The 18,162-nt window shown below is 34.5% G+C and overlaps 1 protein-coding gene across 1 annotated transcript in view; it reads right to left on the reverse strand.

The window, feature by feature from the left end:
* The window catches only part of adgra3 (adhesion G protein-coupled receptor A3), a 57,274-nt gene that overhangs the window by 5,681 nt on the left and 33,431 nt on the right, over nucleotides 1-18,162 (reverse strand). The window contains exons 5-18 of the mRNA XM_016293195.1: nucleotides 17,260-17,331; nucleotides 16,766-16,926; nucleotides 15,227-15,440; nucleotides 14,672-14,836; nucleotides 13,322-13,523; nucleotides 13,034-13,161; nucleotides 12,311-12,488; nucleotides 10,458-10,658; nucleotides 8,096-8,303; nucleotides 4,925-5,133; nucleotides 3,655-3,779; nucleotides 827-950; nucleotides 511-656; nucleotides 290-297 (exon numbers count right to left, since the gene is read on the reverse strand). Coding sequence (XP_016148681.1) covers nucleotides 290-297; nucleotides 511-656; nucleotides 827-950; nucleotides 3,655-3,779; nucleotides 4,925-5,133; nucleotides 8,096-8,303; nucleotides 10,458-10,658; nucleotides 12,311-12,488; nucleotides 13,034-13,161; nucleotides 13,322-13,523; nucleotides 14,672-14,836; nucleotides 15,227-15,440; nucleotides 16,766-16,926; nucleotides 17,260-17,331 — 2,141 coding nt within the window. The remainder of the gene's footprint in view (nucleotides 1-289; nucleotides 298-510; nucleotides 657-826; nucleotides 951-3,654; nucleotides 3,780-4,924; nucleotides 5,134-8,095; nucleotides 8,304-10,457; nucleotides 10,659-12,310; nucleotides 12,489-13,033; nucleotides 13,162-13,321; nucleotides 13,524-14,671; nucleotides 14,837-15,226; nucleotides 15,441-16,765; nucleotides 16,927-17,259; nucleotides 17,332-18,162) is intronic.

Genomic DNA, 18,162 nt, shown 5'->3' on the forward strand with positions numbered 1-18,162 from the left:
AAAAAAAAGAAGATGAATAGATAAAGATATTCTATTAAAATAGAATAGAAAGTGAAACTCACTAAAACTCTTTGGTTACCAAAATCTTTTTTTGTGTTCCACAGAAGAAAACCGTCAGTTTTGGGATGACATGAGGGTGAGTAAACGACAGAATTGTATTTTTAGGTGAACTATTCCTATAAGGCACATCATTCTAAAATTCATGGAGAATTTACCAAAAACAGCCCTGTTTCTGTTGCATATTTACTGACACCAAGTGGTCAGCAGGAGAAATTAATTTAAAACCCACAGTCTTGCCTTTTGAGCAATTCAAGTGTCAAATTAATGGTCCATAAAATAGATCACAGCATGTGTGCTTGCTCACATATCGATCATATAAATACCGATATATACAGATTCACATATTATTCATACAAATGATTAATCATTTATTGCTATAATATGTTCTATTTTACTTATTTGTACATTTGTTCATTTTTGCACAATATTTTTCTCCTTCTCATTCATTACCTCAGCATAGGTCTGGGTGGAGGCGGAGGCTCGTCCAGCTCCTCGTAGCGTTTGGCCTTCCGCGTCACCTGTTTGTAGATGTTGCGTGCCGTTACGCCGGACCACAATGCTGTAGCCAGTGTAGAGTAATGCAACACAATCCCCACCTTCAGGACATGACATTAGAAAACATAAGAGGGACAACAAATATGCTAATATTCTCAAAATAGTCATGTTAACTTGACAGCAGTACTGCAGTTCTACCTAAGAACTGAGAAACATTTATATAAATATAGTCACCCAAACTCTGTATATACACAGAAAAGCATGCACATACCGCTTGACAAACGCTTGCACTGTACGTTTGGTTGATGCCGCCCACAAACACAGCACAGGTGAGAAGAATATGTGAGCACAGGTTAACCAGCATGTGCCAGCACTTCTTACTCACACGCACTGACCTGCGAACACATGAAATATCGCATTAAAACCAGCATGTTCACAACTTAAAGGGATAGCTCACCCAAAAATGACAATTTTCAGTTCATTTACTCACCCTCAGGTCATCCAAGATGTACATTAGGTGACTCTTTTTTTCTTCAGTAAATTTTTTTTTTTTTAACTGAAATCGTGGTCCTTAGTGATTCATAAAATGCAAGTCAATGGCTACCGTCACTTTGGCAGTCAAAAAGCAGGCAACACAAAATTAATACCCGTGGCTCCTGACGATATACACTAGTAAACATTGGATCAAAACCAAAGTTGTCCTAAAACGCGTTCTTGTCTTTGGACAACTTTTTGATCCACCTCAAATGTTGACTACTCTTTTAAGGTCTTGTGAATCAAAACGATCGATCTGTGCAAGAAACTTAATATTATTTACAACATTATTAGTAAGGATGCACCGAATGTTCGGCAACCGAAATTATTCGTCCGAAAATAGCAAAAAAAAAAAAGCTCTTTCGGTGTTCGCAAAATAAATAAGTGAAAAGACCGAATAAATTGTACCGAACAATGACGTGACGCGATCAAATAGAGGCGCGCGCTAATGCAGCAAACATGACGGCAGTGTGGAAACAGCGGTCCGAGAAAGACGCAAAAATCATTACAAGCACCGACAGCGAGAGACTGTTTAGAACTGCATCTCATGTCTTCGATGAGAAGAGGAAGGGTGGTTGTTGCTGGTTACTGTATGATGATTAAAATCGCGAAATGCCTTTAAACAATTAAATAAACTGCAGAATGTTATGTTTTCTAATACAGCGCTGCACGAGCTCACGGCGGTAGGATTCAAAGTCCAAAGCGAGAGGAAAATCTGCACTGAAACCGTGCTACTCGTCAGCTGCTCAGTAACATTTTTATGAATTTTTACAAGGCATGTGACAATGCGATACGTGCAACAAATGTCTTTCCAAATTCGTAATGAGTCATTCAGTGTTGCCAACTTCTTTCAATAGAAAGTAGCTAAAGCCAGTTTGAAAAGTCGCTAAATGTCGCCAGATGACGTCATACGCTAATTAGCATATTCATGACGTCATCGCGTCTGTTGCCTTTTACATTTGTTTGTCTCTCTGTGCTCACATACTGTATTTCAATGCAGCCAAATTCTCAATAAAACTGTTTTCATTTATATATATATTACCGTTTCTGTTGTCCGACAACAGAATTAATATGAAATAGTGACTGAAATGCGGCCCTTTAAGACTCCATAACCAGCTCTCCCTTCCAAGACGTTAATCTGCACAAAACTCCTGCTTTATATTTGAGCCATCGTCTGATGAAATGAAACGCACATAAGAAAAGACAAGACACAGACAATTCCTGTGCTGTGATTTCGGCTATATGTGCATGTAAAATTAGAGAAGCAACATAATATCTATTTGAACTGAAGGCGCTGCTCCTCTCAGCCGCTCGCTGAACAGAGCAGACGCAGAGAGAGAGGTGTGTGCGCGCTGAGCTCACGCCGTTGCGTCAGTACCAGTGATCACAGAGACTCGCTAAGATTTGTCCAAGTCGCTAGTCGCTTTTTTGGAAGAAAAGTCGCCAAGGGGTCTGAAAAGTCGCTAAATTGGCAACACTGGAGTCATTTGTCAATAAAAAGAAGCACTGAGGTCTTCCTGCGGGTTTCTGCCTAAATAAAAGTTGAGAAAAAGCAAGAACTCCACCAACAGTAATAAATGTTATTATTGTAATTTTACTGTTGCACTGTAAAATAAAATACAAAATGAAAATAATAATTACAACAGCTCATTTATTGTAACATTTACACAGTGTTCAGACTAGGATCTATAATATTTTCTAATGATTTAAAAGTATCTTCTGCTCAGCAAGGCTGCATTTATTTGTAAGGCAAAAATACATGCCTGATTCAAGAAGGGGGTCTAAAAAATGGCCAAAAAATATGATTTTTACTAACCAATGTGTTTTATTGGTATAATGTCTGCTAGAATGCTAAAAAATGTTCTGTGTTAAGTAAATATTTTTAAATGGTTGTTTTGTAAATTATTTTTTTCTTTGAAAAGCAAGACAAAACAGTAAAAAGCACATTTTGGCTATTTAATTTATGCAACGGTGAAGAATTTTCATTTCGGTGCATCCCTAATTATTAGATGTATAGCTATCCATAGCTTCAGACAAATGGGGAAGTCTTTTCCGCAAAATGAATCTTTTGGACAGTTCGTTGCAATGAACGGCTTCAAATAACCAATTCACCTGTTCATTTACATATGACGTCACCTATAGGCAGTTACATTATTAAAGCACCCAATAATGATTTGTAATGTGAATATTTTACTTAACACTAATAAAAACCTGCTACTGCATTACTGGTAATAATGTTGTAAATAATATTCAGTTTCTTGCAAAACCAATTGTTTTGCTTCATAAGAACCCAATATATCGTCAGGAGCCACGGGTATTCATTTTTTTTCAGCTGCTGTGGGGTTTTTTTTGGCTCTCAAAATGACGGTAGCCATTGACTTGCATTTATGAATCACCAAGGACCACGGTTTCAGCTAGAAATCTTCTTTAGTTTTTTACTAAAGAAAAAAAATACTTGCGTCTTACTGAGAGCGAGTAAACTAGCAGACAAACCAATTTTCATTTTTTGGTGAACTGTCCCTTTAAAAATAAACTGCATTTTTCATCACAAGTTCCAGCACTTACTTGTGGTGGTAGATGTAGCTGACTATGACTGACAGCAGGCAGAGCAGCAGGACGATGGCTGTGGCGTAGATAACAGGCTGAAGAGGTTCGAAGCTATACGCGTCATTCCCGGTCTTGTTTATATCCTGTTAGACAAGAGGATTTCAGCCGATTATATTTGCAAATGCATTTCCATTTTTTTTTCTTGTTGAGGATGTGTGAAAAAAGATCTAATTACAAACAGGTCAAAGGCTCACGGTACACATCAACCATGAAGGAAAATTGCACTGCAGATCAATCCAGCACTACAAAAAACCTCTTGAAATAACAAGTAATTACATTATCCTTATTGTTACTTCTGGCTGCTTATCAGAGTCACACAGCAGCATCATATTTCAACAGTATTTCACACATGGACTCTATCATGTAATGCATTTACACGTACAGTAAATACTGCTCAGCCGTGTTATTTTAGTATTATATACTATCATAGTATTTATTCATATTTTGAATTATTATACTTTTATTTGGATGTTTTCAGTTTACAAGTTAAATGTAGTGTAAGTTTCAGCAAGTTGCTATGAGCTTTTGTCATTTTTATTAGTTTTGTTTTGTTCTTACTATTTCTATTTAGCTTTATTTTTATTTCAGTTTTAGTGATTTTAGTGATACTTCAAGGCAGCATTTCTAATATTTTATAACTTTAAATTACTCTTTTCCTATTTAGCCTTAACTTATTTAATTTTAGTTTTAGAAATTTTAGCACTTTACTTTTATTTCCAAAGTTGTCAATGCAACATTTTTAATTATATGCATTATTTCAATGAACAAAACATTTTTTAAATAATTTGATTAGAGCTTGTCATATTTTCTTTACATTTTATATATATATATATATATACAAATTTTTTTTTAAAAATTATATGATCGTTTGCCATTTACATTACTTTTACATGTTTTATTTTACTTCAGTTTGTGCTTTATTTCATTTTTTTTACACATTTGAAATTATATATACATACACATATATATATATATATTTTTTTTTAATCCAAATTTCCACTAATTATCACTAATGACCACTATGATCTTCCTCTCACCATGGACCACAAAATGAATTGTCCAGCAAAATATTCAGACTCTTTCCATAGACTTTAAAAACAAAACAAAAAAAAAAACAAATAGCACTATAAAAGTACTACAAGCAACATGTGTGCCAAGTATTCGAAAGCCCTACAATAGTTTGTTATGAAGAACAGGCTGAAATGTACGCCTCTTTGGTCTCTCTCACCATCAGTAAAGCGTAGTTGTTCAGTGAATGGCAGGACATTGTGGTGAAGTTGTCGTCCTGATGGAGGATCCGGCAGCCGTCGCTCTGCCAGCCGCCCTGTCCACCCAGCAGACTGAAGTTCCAGAAGGAGGGCACAGCGTCTGAGCCGTGCAGGAAGCGCCGCAGGGTCGCGTTCACTGGACTCTGCAGGTTCTTCAGCGGGAAGCCCTCTAAACAACAGCAGAATGGATGCGTAATCAGTCTGTGTTACAAAACACAACAGTTCTGGTTGTGGACCATCTTTGATGGGACACTCTTAAAAATAAAGGTTATTATAAACATTTATGGTTCCATGAGGAACCTTTAGCATCCGTGGAACCTTTCCATTCTACAGGAGGTTCTTTCTAGTGGAAAAGGTTTTTAGCTGATTAAAAACTAAGAAAAAATGGTTCTTTTAAAAAACTGTTCATTGAAAGGTTTTTGGGGAACAAAAATTGTTCTATGGCATAACTCCTTTTCAAACCATTGTTCTTAAGATTTTTTATTTTTAAGGATCAACATTTTTGATCTACTTCAAATGTCGACTACTATAATTTTTGTTTAGGTTTTCCATCTAATAGTAATTATTATTATTTTTAACAATTTTGCTATGATTGCTATGATTGATTATATAATGCTTTTATAATCTGTTAGTTTTATCCTATTTAGCTTTAATTTGTTTTATTTTAGTTTTAGAAATTTTAGCACTTCACTTTTATTTCTGTAGCTGTCAATGCAACATTTCTAATTATATGCATTTCAATTAACAAAACATTTCTAAAATTAATTTTATTAAGAGCTTGTCATATTTGCTTTACATTTTATATAGATTTACAAAATTGCTATGAACGTTTGCCATTTATGTTACTTTTTAAATATTTTATTTTACTTGAGTAAAAGTTGTGTTTTTACACATTTGAAATTATACATTTTTTTAAATGAAAATGTCCACTCTTATATCACTAATGAATTTATGGTTCCATGAGGAACCTTTAGCATACATGGAACCCTTCCATCCACAGGAGGTTCTTTCTAGTGGAAAATGTTCTTTAGATTATTAAAATATTCTTCAAACTAAGAAAAAATGGTTCTTTTAAGAACTGTTCACTGAAAGGTTTTTGGGGAACAAAAATTGTTCTATGGCATAACTCCTTTTCAAACCATTGTTCTTAAGAGTGTATGATAAAAACACAGTTCATCGCTGACTAGCCAACTAAGCGTTTAGTTAGGAAGTACACATATTAAATCCATGTGCATCGCTTGTATTGAGACAATATGATCCATATCAGATTCTTCTAAACTCTGCAGCTTTTTCATGGAATTGCAATCTCTTTCTTCTCCGCTTAGGCCTCTCGTTGAAATCAATCAGTTTTTCCTAGCAGCTCCCTGTGCTGTAGTTTGCCGCCCCCTCACACTTCAGCTGCTCTCCAGCAGCATTATTGCTCTGTTCGTGACACGATGCCTCTTTACCTGCTTGAAGCCAACATGGGGGTGGGATGTATTATAATAGTGCTGCTGTACAGTAAAGATCACATCACAAAAGAAGAAAATAAAAGCACACTGTAAAAATACATTTTTCAAAGAATACTAGAGTATGTTTTACCAGAAAATATCATTTCACTCTTTCCATTTCAAAATGGCATGTTTAATTCGGTGTATCATTTGCAGTTTCTTTGTAATTATATGTGAAATCAAAAAGTAAACGCATTAAAAAAAAAAGTTTTTCCAGTGCAGTCATGTGTTTTTTTTCTTCTATGCAATTCTGACCTGGTGCAACATTTTCTAGAAAAAAAAAATAATTGTATTTGCGGTAGCACTTTTTTGTTTTATTTAAAAACTTACAAGGCATAATTAAACTTTTATTACCTACTGTAAGTTATACTTCTGTATGAGTGTTACTTATCACTGATACACTAATATAGTTTGTGTTTTAAATTAGATTTGATTTTTAAATGTTCTGTTTTCACTTTTAGTAATTTTGTCATACTTTTTTTTTTGTCAATTCATTAGTTTTTTTATAGATCTATATAGTTTTTCGATATATGTCCATTAGCTTACGTTAATGCATTAATTTACATTAACTGTTGTAGCCATTTAAGAAAATAAATTTTATATTTATGTTTAAATATTACTTGTTTGTGTTTTGTTTCAGTTTAATCTGTTAATTATGAAAGAAGTTTGTGTAATTTGTGAACGTCATAAAGTGCGTGGTAATGAATTGAACGGCAATACGCCGGGAGAAATGGAGTGGGTCACACAATTTTTGACCACTTCATACGTTTAGTTTGTGGAAAATCTCTTTTTTGAACGAATTTCGTTTTGTATAATTTGTATCTTAATTTTGATACATAATTTTGTTGATCAACTATCAAAATCAAATAAGAACAAAGAGAAATCTGTGGAATAAAGTGCGTAACAAAACCATTGTTAGTTCATGCTAGCTTATGTCCATTAATTAATTAATTAATTAATATTAACAGGTACAACTTTGGATTTTAATAATGTATTAGTAAAGGCTGAAATTAATATTAACTTAGATTAATAAATGCTTTACAATGATTTTTCATTGTTAGTTCATGTTAACTAATGGAACCTTATTGTAAACTCTGCATGTTTTAATTATTTTTTTGGGACACACTTTGGACTTTTGCCTCAGTGAACTACTAATTTGCCAAATATTAATAGTTAGTAAGGTAGTTGGTTAAGTTTAGGTGTGGGGTAGAATTAAGGGATCTAAAATATGCAGAATAAGGCATTAATAGGTGCTTTATAAGTTTTAATAAGCAGCCAATATGCTAGTAATATGTATGCTAATAAGCAAATAGTTAATAGTGAGAATTGGTCCTTAAAATAAAGTGTTAACATTTTTAAATCATTCTTTTATTTGCCTTGGTAACTAGCTGAAATAAAACCAGTTTACGTTTTTTATATTTTATTTTGATTCCGTTTATTTTATTTTAAGCAGTTGTAGTTTTAGTTAACTATAATAACCGAGACCATGTGACTTCAGTATAATAGTGTTACTGTAGTGCTTGATTTGTCTGTATCTTTGACCATTGTATTTTCTTTTGCTTTCTAGCAAGGTAGAAATATTGCATAACACCAACAATGAGGAGTGTCTGATCTCGCCCGAGGTGTTGAGTGTGTTCTTACCGATCTTTGTGAGGATCACAGGTGTGACCACACTCCTCCTCTTACTGCCGTCGCTCAGGAGGGTGGAGTTGCCCGTCGGAGGAAAGAGTTTGCCGTTGCGGAAGGCCAGCAGGTGTAGCTTATAAATGGCTTCATCAGCCTGACCTGAGCTTCCCAGAGACGAGAAGAGCGACGGGGGAAGCTGGAGAGACGCCTCCACGATAGTGTTCTGCAGAAGTGGAGATGCAATAACGTTACTGTCAGAACATGATGGATATATTCCTGCTTCCACAGCTTTATTGGAGTTCTCGCTTTGAAGAAGCGCTCGCCTTATAGGCTATGACAAATCAACCGTATACATATAGGAAAGCTTGCTGCGATAGACGGAGTTGACGGTGATACCGAAGCTGTCACTTGCCCACCGCCGCATCGTTTTGATTTTTCATAGTAATAAAAATAAGTTAGTTCATTTAGAAAACAGACACTGCGATTAAAAACTGAACGCGGCTGCTCATTGCAGCATGCCGAACGACATCAAGATTTAATTTATCACGTGAGGAGAGTGAGGTGAGACGGACGAGACGATAGCGAATGAATTAGTTTCGAAACGAAATGCAAAAGCGCCTGTTTGGCAGTATATTGAATTTTGAAAAGCCTGTTAACTTTTGCCGTTTATCCAAGATGATTTCGGAAGTTTTTTTAAACACTCGTTTCTTATTTAATTGGTTTCACAGTGTTCGCTGATTTTTACTTTATTTGAACTTTAATTTATTTATTTTAATTTGCCATCAAGGTGTATGCCGCGCCTCCAAGCTTTCTTACTCGTTTTGCTAATAAACGTTCTACGTTTCTTATTTATTTGGTTCCACGGTGTTTACTTGTTTTCAGTTTTGTAGACCTATTTAAACTTAAGTTATTTGTTATTTTATATTAGGCCTAGCCTATAGCATGGTGTATTTTTATTCGTTTTGTTAATAATAGTTCTATGATTTATAAATAGGTTCTATGATTTAAAGTAAGTTTGGCGTTGTATTTTGACGCCGAATTGACGCTAATTTGAAAGTGAAAGTAATATACGCACGCCACATTTACAAGCTATTTAAATCTATTTATTCTCTTTTTAACACCATGCCAGCATCAAGGCTATTTTCATGGCGATCTCTGAAAAAATTATACAAGGTATACAATTAAAAAAAAAGACATTTCAAACCTACACTAGACAAAAATTATAAAAAAAACATTCAGGTGATACATTTTTTAAAAAATCAGTTAAACAAACCTCTGAATAAAACCGTTGCCTATTTACATTAAAAACAGTACAATCCAATAAAATATGCTTCACAGTCATTTTAGTTTGGCAAGTAACTAAACCTTTTAATAAATATCCACGTATAAGTATTGTATGACCTAAAAGACACCTTGTACAAATAACTTGGACATACCTAGATTTAAAATCACAATATGTAAGATTTTTTTATTAAAATAACCACTAGAACAGTGTTATATATTTTGCTGACTTGCATTATCCCAAATGTTTCGAAGAATGTTAAAATCCAGAGAAATAAGCAAGTTTAACTCGTGACACGGAGCGTGTCCATAGTGTCCTTGTGTCGCCTGCCAATGACGTCATAACCCCTCGATTTTTGTTTTGTAGAAAACATGGAAACACCAAAGACGCTTTAATATGTTGTGTGTTTTAATAGACCGGTGACGACCGCACAGAACTTTCAAATGTATCTAGTATGATAAAACAGCGCTGCTTTACCCCACATACGCACGACCGGAAGCAGCGGAAGCGGTCGACTGTGGCATAATAAAAGCTCAGCTGCTTTCGAGCCGTGTGTCGCGCTCGTTCAGCGGCCTCGTTTCACTTCGACGGCTTTCAGCCTCACCCTGCTTCATTCTACTACGTTAATAAATCATTAGCTCATCCATGAACATGATTTCTGCCCGAGTCCCGTCGGATTGCATCGGCTGTGGGGATGAAGACCACAACTCCCATGATTCCACACTCAGTCACTTTTTTTTATTTTGAATACGCGCCCTCCAGTGGCGAAAAATTACATATTGTGCCTTTAAAACTAGGATGTTTCAAATAGCTTATTTTCATGACATTTATCCCATTCCATCTGCCACATGTCATTCATATAAGAGTTTATCACAGGTTTGACATCACAAAAAGGAATTTGACACTCGGAAATATTCAGTTTGAGTGCTTCTTTTGCAGCGATGTCTGATTTACAAGCTATTTATAAGCGAAGGAAAGCAAGGAAAAGACACGGTGATACCAGTATTACCGGTGCTGTCACACGTCGATTAACCGGTGGGAAAATGTCCTCACCGTCACAACCCTAGCCGGAAGTACCCGAGACGAAATGCTTACTTTGAGAGCAAGTGCAGACAGGTTGCTGGTCACGTTGCATTTGAAGCTGAGCTGGCGCTCCGGGTTGATGTCGGGGTCTCTGGGAGAGAAATGGGCCACGGGTGTGCGCTCCGGTGAGAGCTTCTGGAACAGAGTGCAGGTCATTCCATTGAAGCTGCTGGCCTTGATGGCATGAGCCTCCAGAGCAATGTTGTGAGAGTTCTGGTGAAACAGATGAGAGGAAAGAAGAATGATTACAATATCATGCACATGTTACTGAATGATTGTGAACACCAGGTCTCCTTTAAAAACTACTCCATAACAATCTACACTTTTAATCAGCGAGGATGCATTAAATTGGTGAAAAGTGACAGCATTTATAATGTTACAAAAGATTTTGTTCCCACTTTATATTAGGCGTCTTTCACTATGTGCTACAAGAGTGCAGGTCATTCCATTGAAGCTGCTGGCCTTGATGGCATGAGACTCCAGAGCAATGTTGTGAGAGTTCTGGTGATACAGATGAGAGGAAAGAAGAATGATTACAATATCATGCACATGTTACTGAATGATTGTGAACACCAGGTCTCCTTTAAAGACTACTCCATAACAATCTACACTTTTAATCAGCGAGGATGCATTAAATTGGTGAAAAATGACAGCATTTATAATGTTACAAAAGATTTTGTTCCCACTTTATATTAGGCGTCTTTCACTATGTGCTACGTAGAATGTACTTATATTGGTCATGTTGTATTGCAAAACACTTTTGCTGTGATTGAGGTGGGATCTGGTTGAGGTTAGTGACAGGTTTGGTGATTTGGTTAGGTTTAAGGGCTAGAAGTTGGTTTAAAACATGTGAATACAGAAATAAATTACAGATGCAATTACATCCAGGTATTTTTTATATTTAATTTCAATGTCGGTACATAGTAATTAAAGACACTTGATATAAAGTGGGTACAAGATTTCTATTTAAAATACATTTAAAATGGATCACGGTTACCACATAAATATGAAGCAGCACAACTGTCTTCAGCATTCATAATAACCAGAAATGTTTCTTGAGCAGTAAATCAGCATATTATTATGATTTCTGAAGGATCATGTGACACTGAAGACTGGAGTAATGATGCTGAAAATTCAGCTTTGATCACAGCAATAAATTACATTTTAAAATATATTCATATATGAAATAGCTTTTCAAAACCGCAAAAACTTTCACAATATTACTGTTTACACTTTATTTTTGATCACATAATTGCAGCCATAATTGCACAAGTAGTGTAACCAATATTTTGAGTTTGAAAATGGTTTAAAATATAAAGGGTTCAACATAAAGACACTTTTTTCAGTTTAAGTAAGTTATATAAACTGTTCAACTGCTGAAAATTTTTATAATCTGCACACATCTCACCTAAACATACTAACCCTGTACTGAAATCCAATTGAAGTTTCCAATTAAAGTAATGTAAAAAATTAAAATTTTTCCAGTGATTCAGAGATATTTATCATTGCTGTTAGAATGCACAAAACTGAAATATTTGCATAGGTATGTATATCAAGAGACCTAATCTCAAAGTGATCAATGAAATAATTTTGGATTGTCCCTTAATTTGTAAAAGCAAAGAAATCTCATCTACAATGAAATTCACGAGTGGCAAAGCATTCTGGAGGGTTTAACATTTTTACATTTTTGTTCATAGAAATAAGAAAGTAAAACTAAATATTAACATGAAATTAAACTCAAATTAAATTGAAAACATAAAAATAAAAGTTAATTAAAAACATTAATAAAAAATAAAATAGAGCATGAACAGACTATTTAAACCAGAGTCAAAATGCACAATTGAAATGATTCTCTCAGTACTCACAGTAGAATAGGCCAGAGCCCCATTACTGATTCGGAGAGCGGCAATTCTCTGCAGGCACTCAACGATACGTGAGCACGCTCGCGCCTCCCTCTGAGCCATCCATAACACTCGCTCATCAGCCAGCATCAGATTACTGGAGATATCCACCATCACATCTCCCAGCTGAGAGAGGAAATGCAGTTAGAGACGATGCAACACATGCACACCCACCCCACAACACTGATGATCCCTCCAGGCCCACATTATACCCACAAACACACTGCATACTCATTCAGTGCAGTTACAAAACTGCATTCCTGAAATCAACTAAAACTGACATCACACTCAGAAAAATGCTAATGCACTAATGTTTTCCGGAAGAACTAAAACGTGATTAGTGGGATGCGTCAGACTTTCCCACACTGGAGGAACGCACATTGTGAATGTTATCAAAAAACAATGCTGCAAACGCTGGAGCGCTAAATGGCCTGTTCTTTGTCAATTCAACGCAACCTAAATTCTAGTGATATCAAACGATTAATCTTGATTAATCGCATCCAAAATAAAAGTTTTTATGTAATATATGTGTGTACTGTGTATATTTATCATGTATATATAAATACACATGCATGTATATATTTAAGAAAAATATGTTATGCATGTATATTAAATATATTTATATATAATATAAATTATATAAATATAAATATATACATGTAAATATTTTCGAAATGTATAATGTGTGTGTATTTATATATACTCATCTCGGCTACAAAGATCACATCCACCTTGTCAGAGAAGTTGGGCGCCTCTGCGGTGTAAGCCAACAGCTGCTGCGCCGTCTGAACCGCATTGGTCAGATTCAGAGGCATCTGACATACGAGGAAAAAAAAAAAAAAAAAAATGAGAACAGACAAAGAAGAATCAAATATTATGTCTGACAAAAACCACTAAAAAAGGTGCATGATGAGGATTAAACACAATACTGCATGGCTCAACTGCTTTGCCTAATGCAAAGTTACACTTATCTACCTGGTTGATGATATAAAGCACACGCGTGACGTCTTTCATATATTCACAGCGCGAGTAGTCGTCCTCTGCCCACTGTCCACTGCGGCCACATCGCCTCCACGCACGTCGATCTTCCGCCGAGCTGCCCGAGTAAATGCCAGATCCGCTCACCTGCCGTTTACAGGGCAAGTACGCCGTAATGCCAGCAAGTGTCCGAGGCCATCTGCATACAGACACAATCAATACATGTTCATGCACGACAAAGGAAGTACCAATCTGTCTGTGATGTTGCATAGAAATAAATAGCCTTAAATGGGAATATATTTGTTTTGATTGAACAGAATATGCAATAAAAAGAAAGTCTAAAAATAAATGAAAGTTTAAGCTTGTGCTGTAATATGTAGCACTTAGATCCGTTACCACTAGAGTGCAGCAAAGAGCTAAAAAATAGATTGTTTTGATCTCTTCAGCAGTGTATAAGCAACTGATTCAATGATCTAAATCTATGCTAATCATATTTATACTGTTTTTTTGTTTGTTTTACTTTTAACACCTTTACTAAAGCAAAGTTTAGAATCACAGAGATTTTTCTGAAAGGAATTACTACTTTTATTCAATAAGCATGCACTAAAATTAACCAAAAGTGAAAACATTTGATGCTAGAAAATCAGCAAATCAGCATATGTGACCCTGGACCACAAAACCAGTAATAAAAAATGTTTTTGAAATTGAGATTTATACATCATCTGAAAGCTGAATAAATAAGCTTTCATTGATGTATGGTTTGTTAGGATCGGACAATATCTGGCTGAGATACAACTATTTGAAAATCTGGAATCTGAGGGTGCAAAAAAATCTAAATATTGAGAAAATCATCTTTAAAGTTGTCCAAATGAAGTTCTTAGCAATGCATATTACTAATCAAAAATTAAGTTTTGATATATTTACGGTAGGAAATTTACAAAATATCATGGAACATGATCTTTACTTAATGTCCTAATGATTTGTGGCGTAAAAGAAAAATTGATAATTTTGTCCCATACAATGTATTGTTGGCTATTGCTACAAATATACCCCAGCGACTTAACACTGCTTTTGTGCTCCAGGGTCACATATCAGAATAATTTCTGAAGGATCATGCGACACTAAAGACTGGAGTAATGTTGCTGAAAATTCAGTTTTGCTTCACAGGAATAAATTACATTTTTAAATTTATATTATAATAAAAAAGTATTTTAAATTGTAATAATATTTCATTTTTGATCAAATAAACACAGCCTTAGTGAGCAGTAGAGACTTTCAAAAACACTGAAGTTTTAGCGACTCCAGACTGTGAACAGCATCATGTGATCAGATGTGCACTGGACTCACCTGTAGTCTCCCTTGTTGTTCGACACCCGATCTGGCAAGCAGTATTTGGCAGAGCTCTCCAGAACCACGATGTGGACCGTCCTAGTGTTGTTTCCTCGACTGGTGCGCACGCGACACTCCCAGTTCCCCGTGAATCCCGGCTGGATGTTGGAAATGGTCAAGGCGCTGTGTGAGGACAAATCAAACGAGACAAAAACTGTTGCTCTGGGAGAAAAGTCAAGATTATGAATTTAGCATACAGATTTTAGTATTTCACAGTGTTATTGTTATTTGAAACTAAAAGTAAAACCATTACAAAACACACACATATATACATACATACATGTGTGTATATATATTTCCTTTTAGAACAATACATGGCTTTTTTTTTAAGTTCTGGCATTTTCCAGCACAATGTTGGTAGATCAAGTGTGAGTTTATATTTCAGGTATATGTATCGTCACGCTCCAAGGCAAACACTGCTCATAGTGTGATTCATGTATATCTAGTGTGCAGAAAAGCCATTCTGCAGTCAGTATTGGGTTTGGTATCTCCTTCACAGCTGGCTTCTATTACCTGGCTATTAAAGAGCAATTCTGCACCATGCTTTTCTCTATGTAGATGCCCTGAGTGGCATCAGGTTCCACCATCTTCCCATCCTGATACCACAGAACCTGCATGTCCTCGTCCACGAAAGAGGCCATGCACTGAAACGGCAGGCTGTCTCCCTGGAAGACGATCTGATGCTGGGACGGAGTCATCTGGAAGGAGGGTAGCTCTAGAGGAGCATCTAAAATAGAGAAGGGAGAAAATCAAAAGAGAGAGGAAGAAAAACACTGTGGTGAGCCACAGATGACTGCTATGTGCAAAAGCTGATATTAATGAGTGATCCGAGAGCAGTTTCATTGTAGTTCTTGCACAAGCTATGGTTACAAAAGTCCAAAATCAACATAAGCGGGAGGCCTGAACCCAGGCTGAAGGTCTTTTATAGCAGGATTACTTTGCTTTTGGTGCAGGAGAGCGTGTCTGTATTAGTAAAAGAACAGGAAATCGATGGTTTTGAGCTTTTTTCAATCACCAATCATATATTCTTTTCCACTCATTTAGATATTAAGACTATTAGAAACTGTACTTTTTCTGTAAAAGATTAGAGATTTAATGTGCAATGTGTCACAGGTCATGGAAAGCTAAGGTCTGGTTACTCTTATCAGACTACATGTTGCACAATGTCATTAAAATAGAACAAAATAAGGCACTTATCTCCTTTAATCTAGTTTCTGTTTGCTAACAATTTAGGCAAAACCTGACCTACTTGCGCATGTATGCAGTGTTGTTAATGTTAACCAAAACTAAAACTATTATAAACGGTTTCATGATTTGAAATAAAGATAAATAGAAATGTTACGTTAGCAACTAAATGAAATAAAAATACATCTATAAAAGAAAATAAAGCAAATCTTACGAAAAGAACATTTTAATAAAGCTGAATAGAAATTTTTAAAAAACAAATAAAATAAGCACACAACAAAATTACTAAACCCTAAACTAACATTAAAAGGAAAACTGAAAATACATTAGGAAATAGCATAATTGAATATAAATAATACTAAAATAACACTGATTTTTAGAACCAAATCTTAATACATATATTTAGAAATATATGTACAATACATGAGAAATACTAAAATACATTTTATATATATATATATATATATATACACAAAATAAAATGAATCCTAAAATAATCAGAAATACAAAAATTTAAAAAGCTAATTAAAAATATTTAAAATAAATACAATAATAAAATCAAACAATAAATAAACACTGATTATTGGAATAATAATACGAATATTTACTGATTATAATGAGAAATATATTTCATATGTTTAAATAAATATAAACACATTATTGCTATCATTAAATTTACATTTAAATAACTTCTAGACTTTACAAGAAAATAAAATACAAAAAAACTATTTTAAGACAAAAAAACAAAAGCAGAAAAATAAGAGAAAACAAATAAAAATAAAATATAATTTGTGTGAAGGTTAGAAAATATCTTTAGTTTCAGAATAAAACAACAGAAGTCAGTGGATAGTGAGTGTGTATTCTTACCACAGGTGAGTGTTTCGGGCCTGAGCGAGGTTATCAGCTGACCCTGTAGGGAGCGAGGGAACGAGCAGCGAGTCTCCTTCACCCCGATCCCCTTCTCTTTGATCCAGACCACCAGCCAGCGCAGGTTACAGTCGCACAGAAGATAAGGGCTATCAAACTCCCTAAAAATATACACAGCATGTTCAAAAATCATAAAAACTCCATCAGAGCCAATGATAAGATCACAAGAACATTCCTTTCGACAGAGTGTGGGTCAACAGATGCATTAAATTCAGGTCTGAGGGTAAATTCTGGATGGCCCCTATCAAGCATAAACATGTCAAGTGTTTCAAAACCTTATCTCGAGTGTTAATGAAGTTAATGAATATGAAGTGTGTAAACACAGACATTAATAAAGTTTAATAAACAGCAATCTGCATTTTATTTTAGGTGGCCATTTGTGCTTCCACTGTAATTTTATGTGCAAATGATGCAAAGTAAAACAAAACACTTACAGTATTTTCAGAGAGCCAAGGCTGTCGAAAATTCCTTGCGAGAGTGAAGAAAACTTGTTCTCCGAAAGATTACTACAATAAAAAAAGGGGGAATTAATGAGCAAAATGTACTATGCTAAATGGAAACTGATGTATAATTTTTTGCACTGGGAAAAAAAAACAAAACAGTAAACTTCACCAACAGTTACAAAGAAATAGCAAGCAACACATGGAATTAAACTTGAAAGTTTGAATTACAAAAAAATTAAATAGTATTGTTTTGTAAAATGTACTCCAAAATAATCTTTGTTTCAGGGTTATTCATGTTAACTACAACTAAAACCATAAAACATGTTACTTGAAATAAAAATCAACTTTATATATTTATTTTAATTTAATTTCCGCTAGTTGCAACATTTCTCATTTTTATTTGGTCTATTTTGATGCACTAAAATAAAATACTAAAAATAATAAATAAATAAATAACAATAAACATACTAAATACAAAAAAAACTTACACCGAAATCAAAACGAAAACTATAAAAATACAAACAAGCAAAAACAAATACTACTAAAACGTTAATTAAAATTAAAACAGAAAATATAAAAATACATATATTAATAAAAACTATAATAGTATCTCAAAGATACTAAAATAATCCTGCTTTGTTTTATTTACAACTTAAAATTAATTAAATGGATTATTATTACAACTATTATGTAGGGATTTGTTTTAACATTTCAATTTAGTTTTGTTATTTACATTATATTTAGCGACTTCCAAATGAGGACTTCCAAATGAGGACAATAGAAACGATCAAAACCAAAGAAAGAGCAATAATACGCAAGTGCTATATTAGTATATTATTATAGTGTTATATTTCAATTTCACAAAGAAATGTGCAGCATTTTGTCCAAGCAATA

The sequence above is a fragment of the Sinocyclocheilus grahami genome, unplaced genomic scaffold, assembly GCF_001515645.1.
Source record: "Sinocyclocheilus grahami isolate Dianchi unplaced genomic scaffold, SAMN03320097.WGS_v1.1 scaffold300.1, whole genome shotgun sequence".
NCBI classification, from domain to species: domain Eukaryota; kingdom Metazoa; phylum Chordata; class Actinopteri; order Cypriniformes; family Cyprinidae; genus Sinocyclocheilus; species Sinocyclocheilus grahami.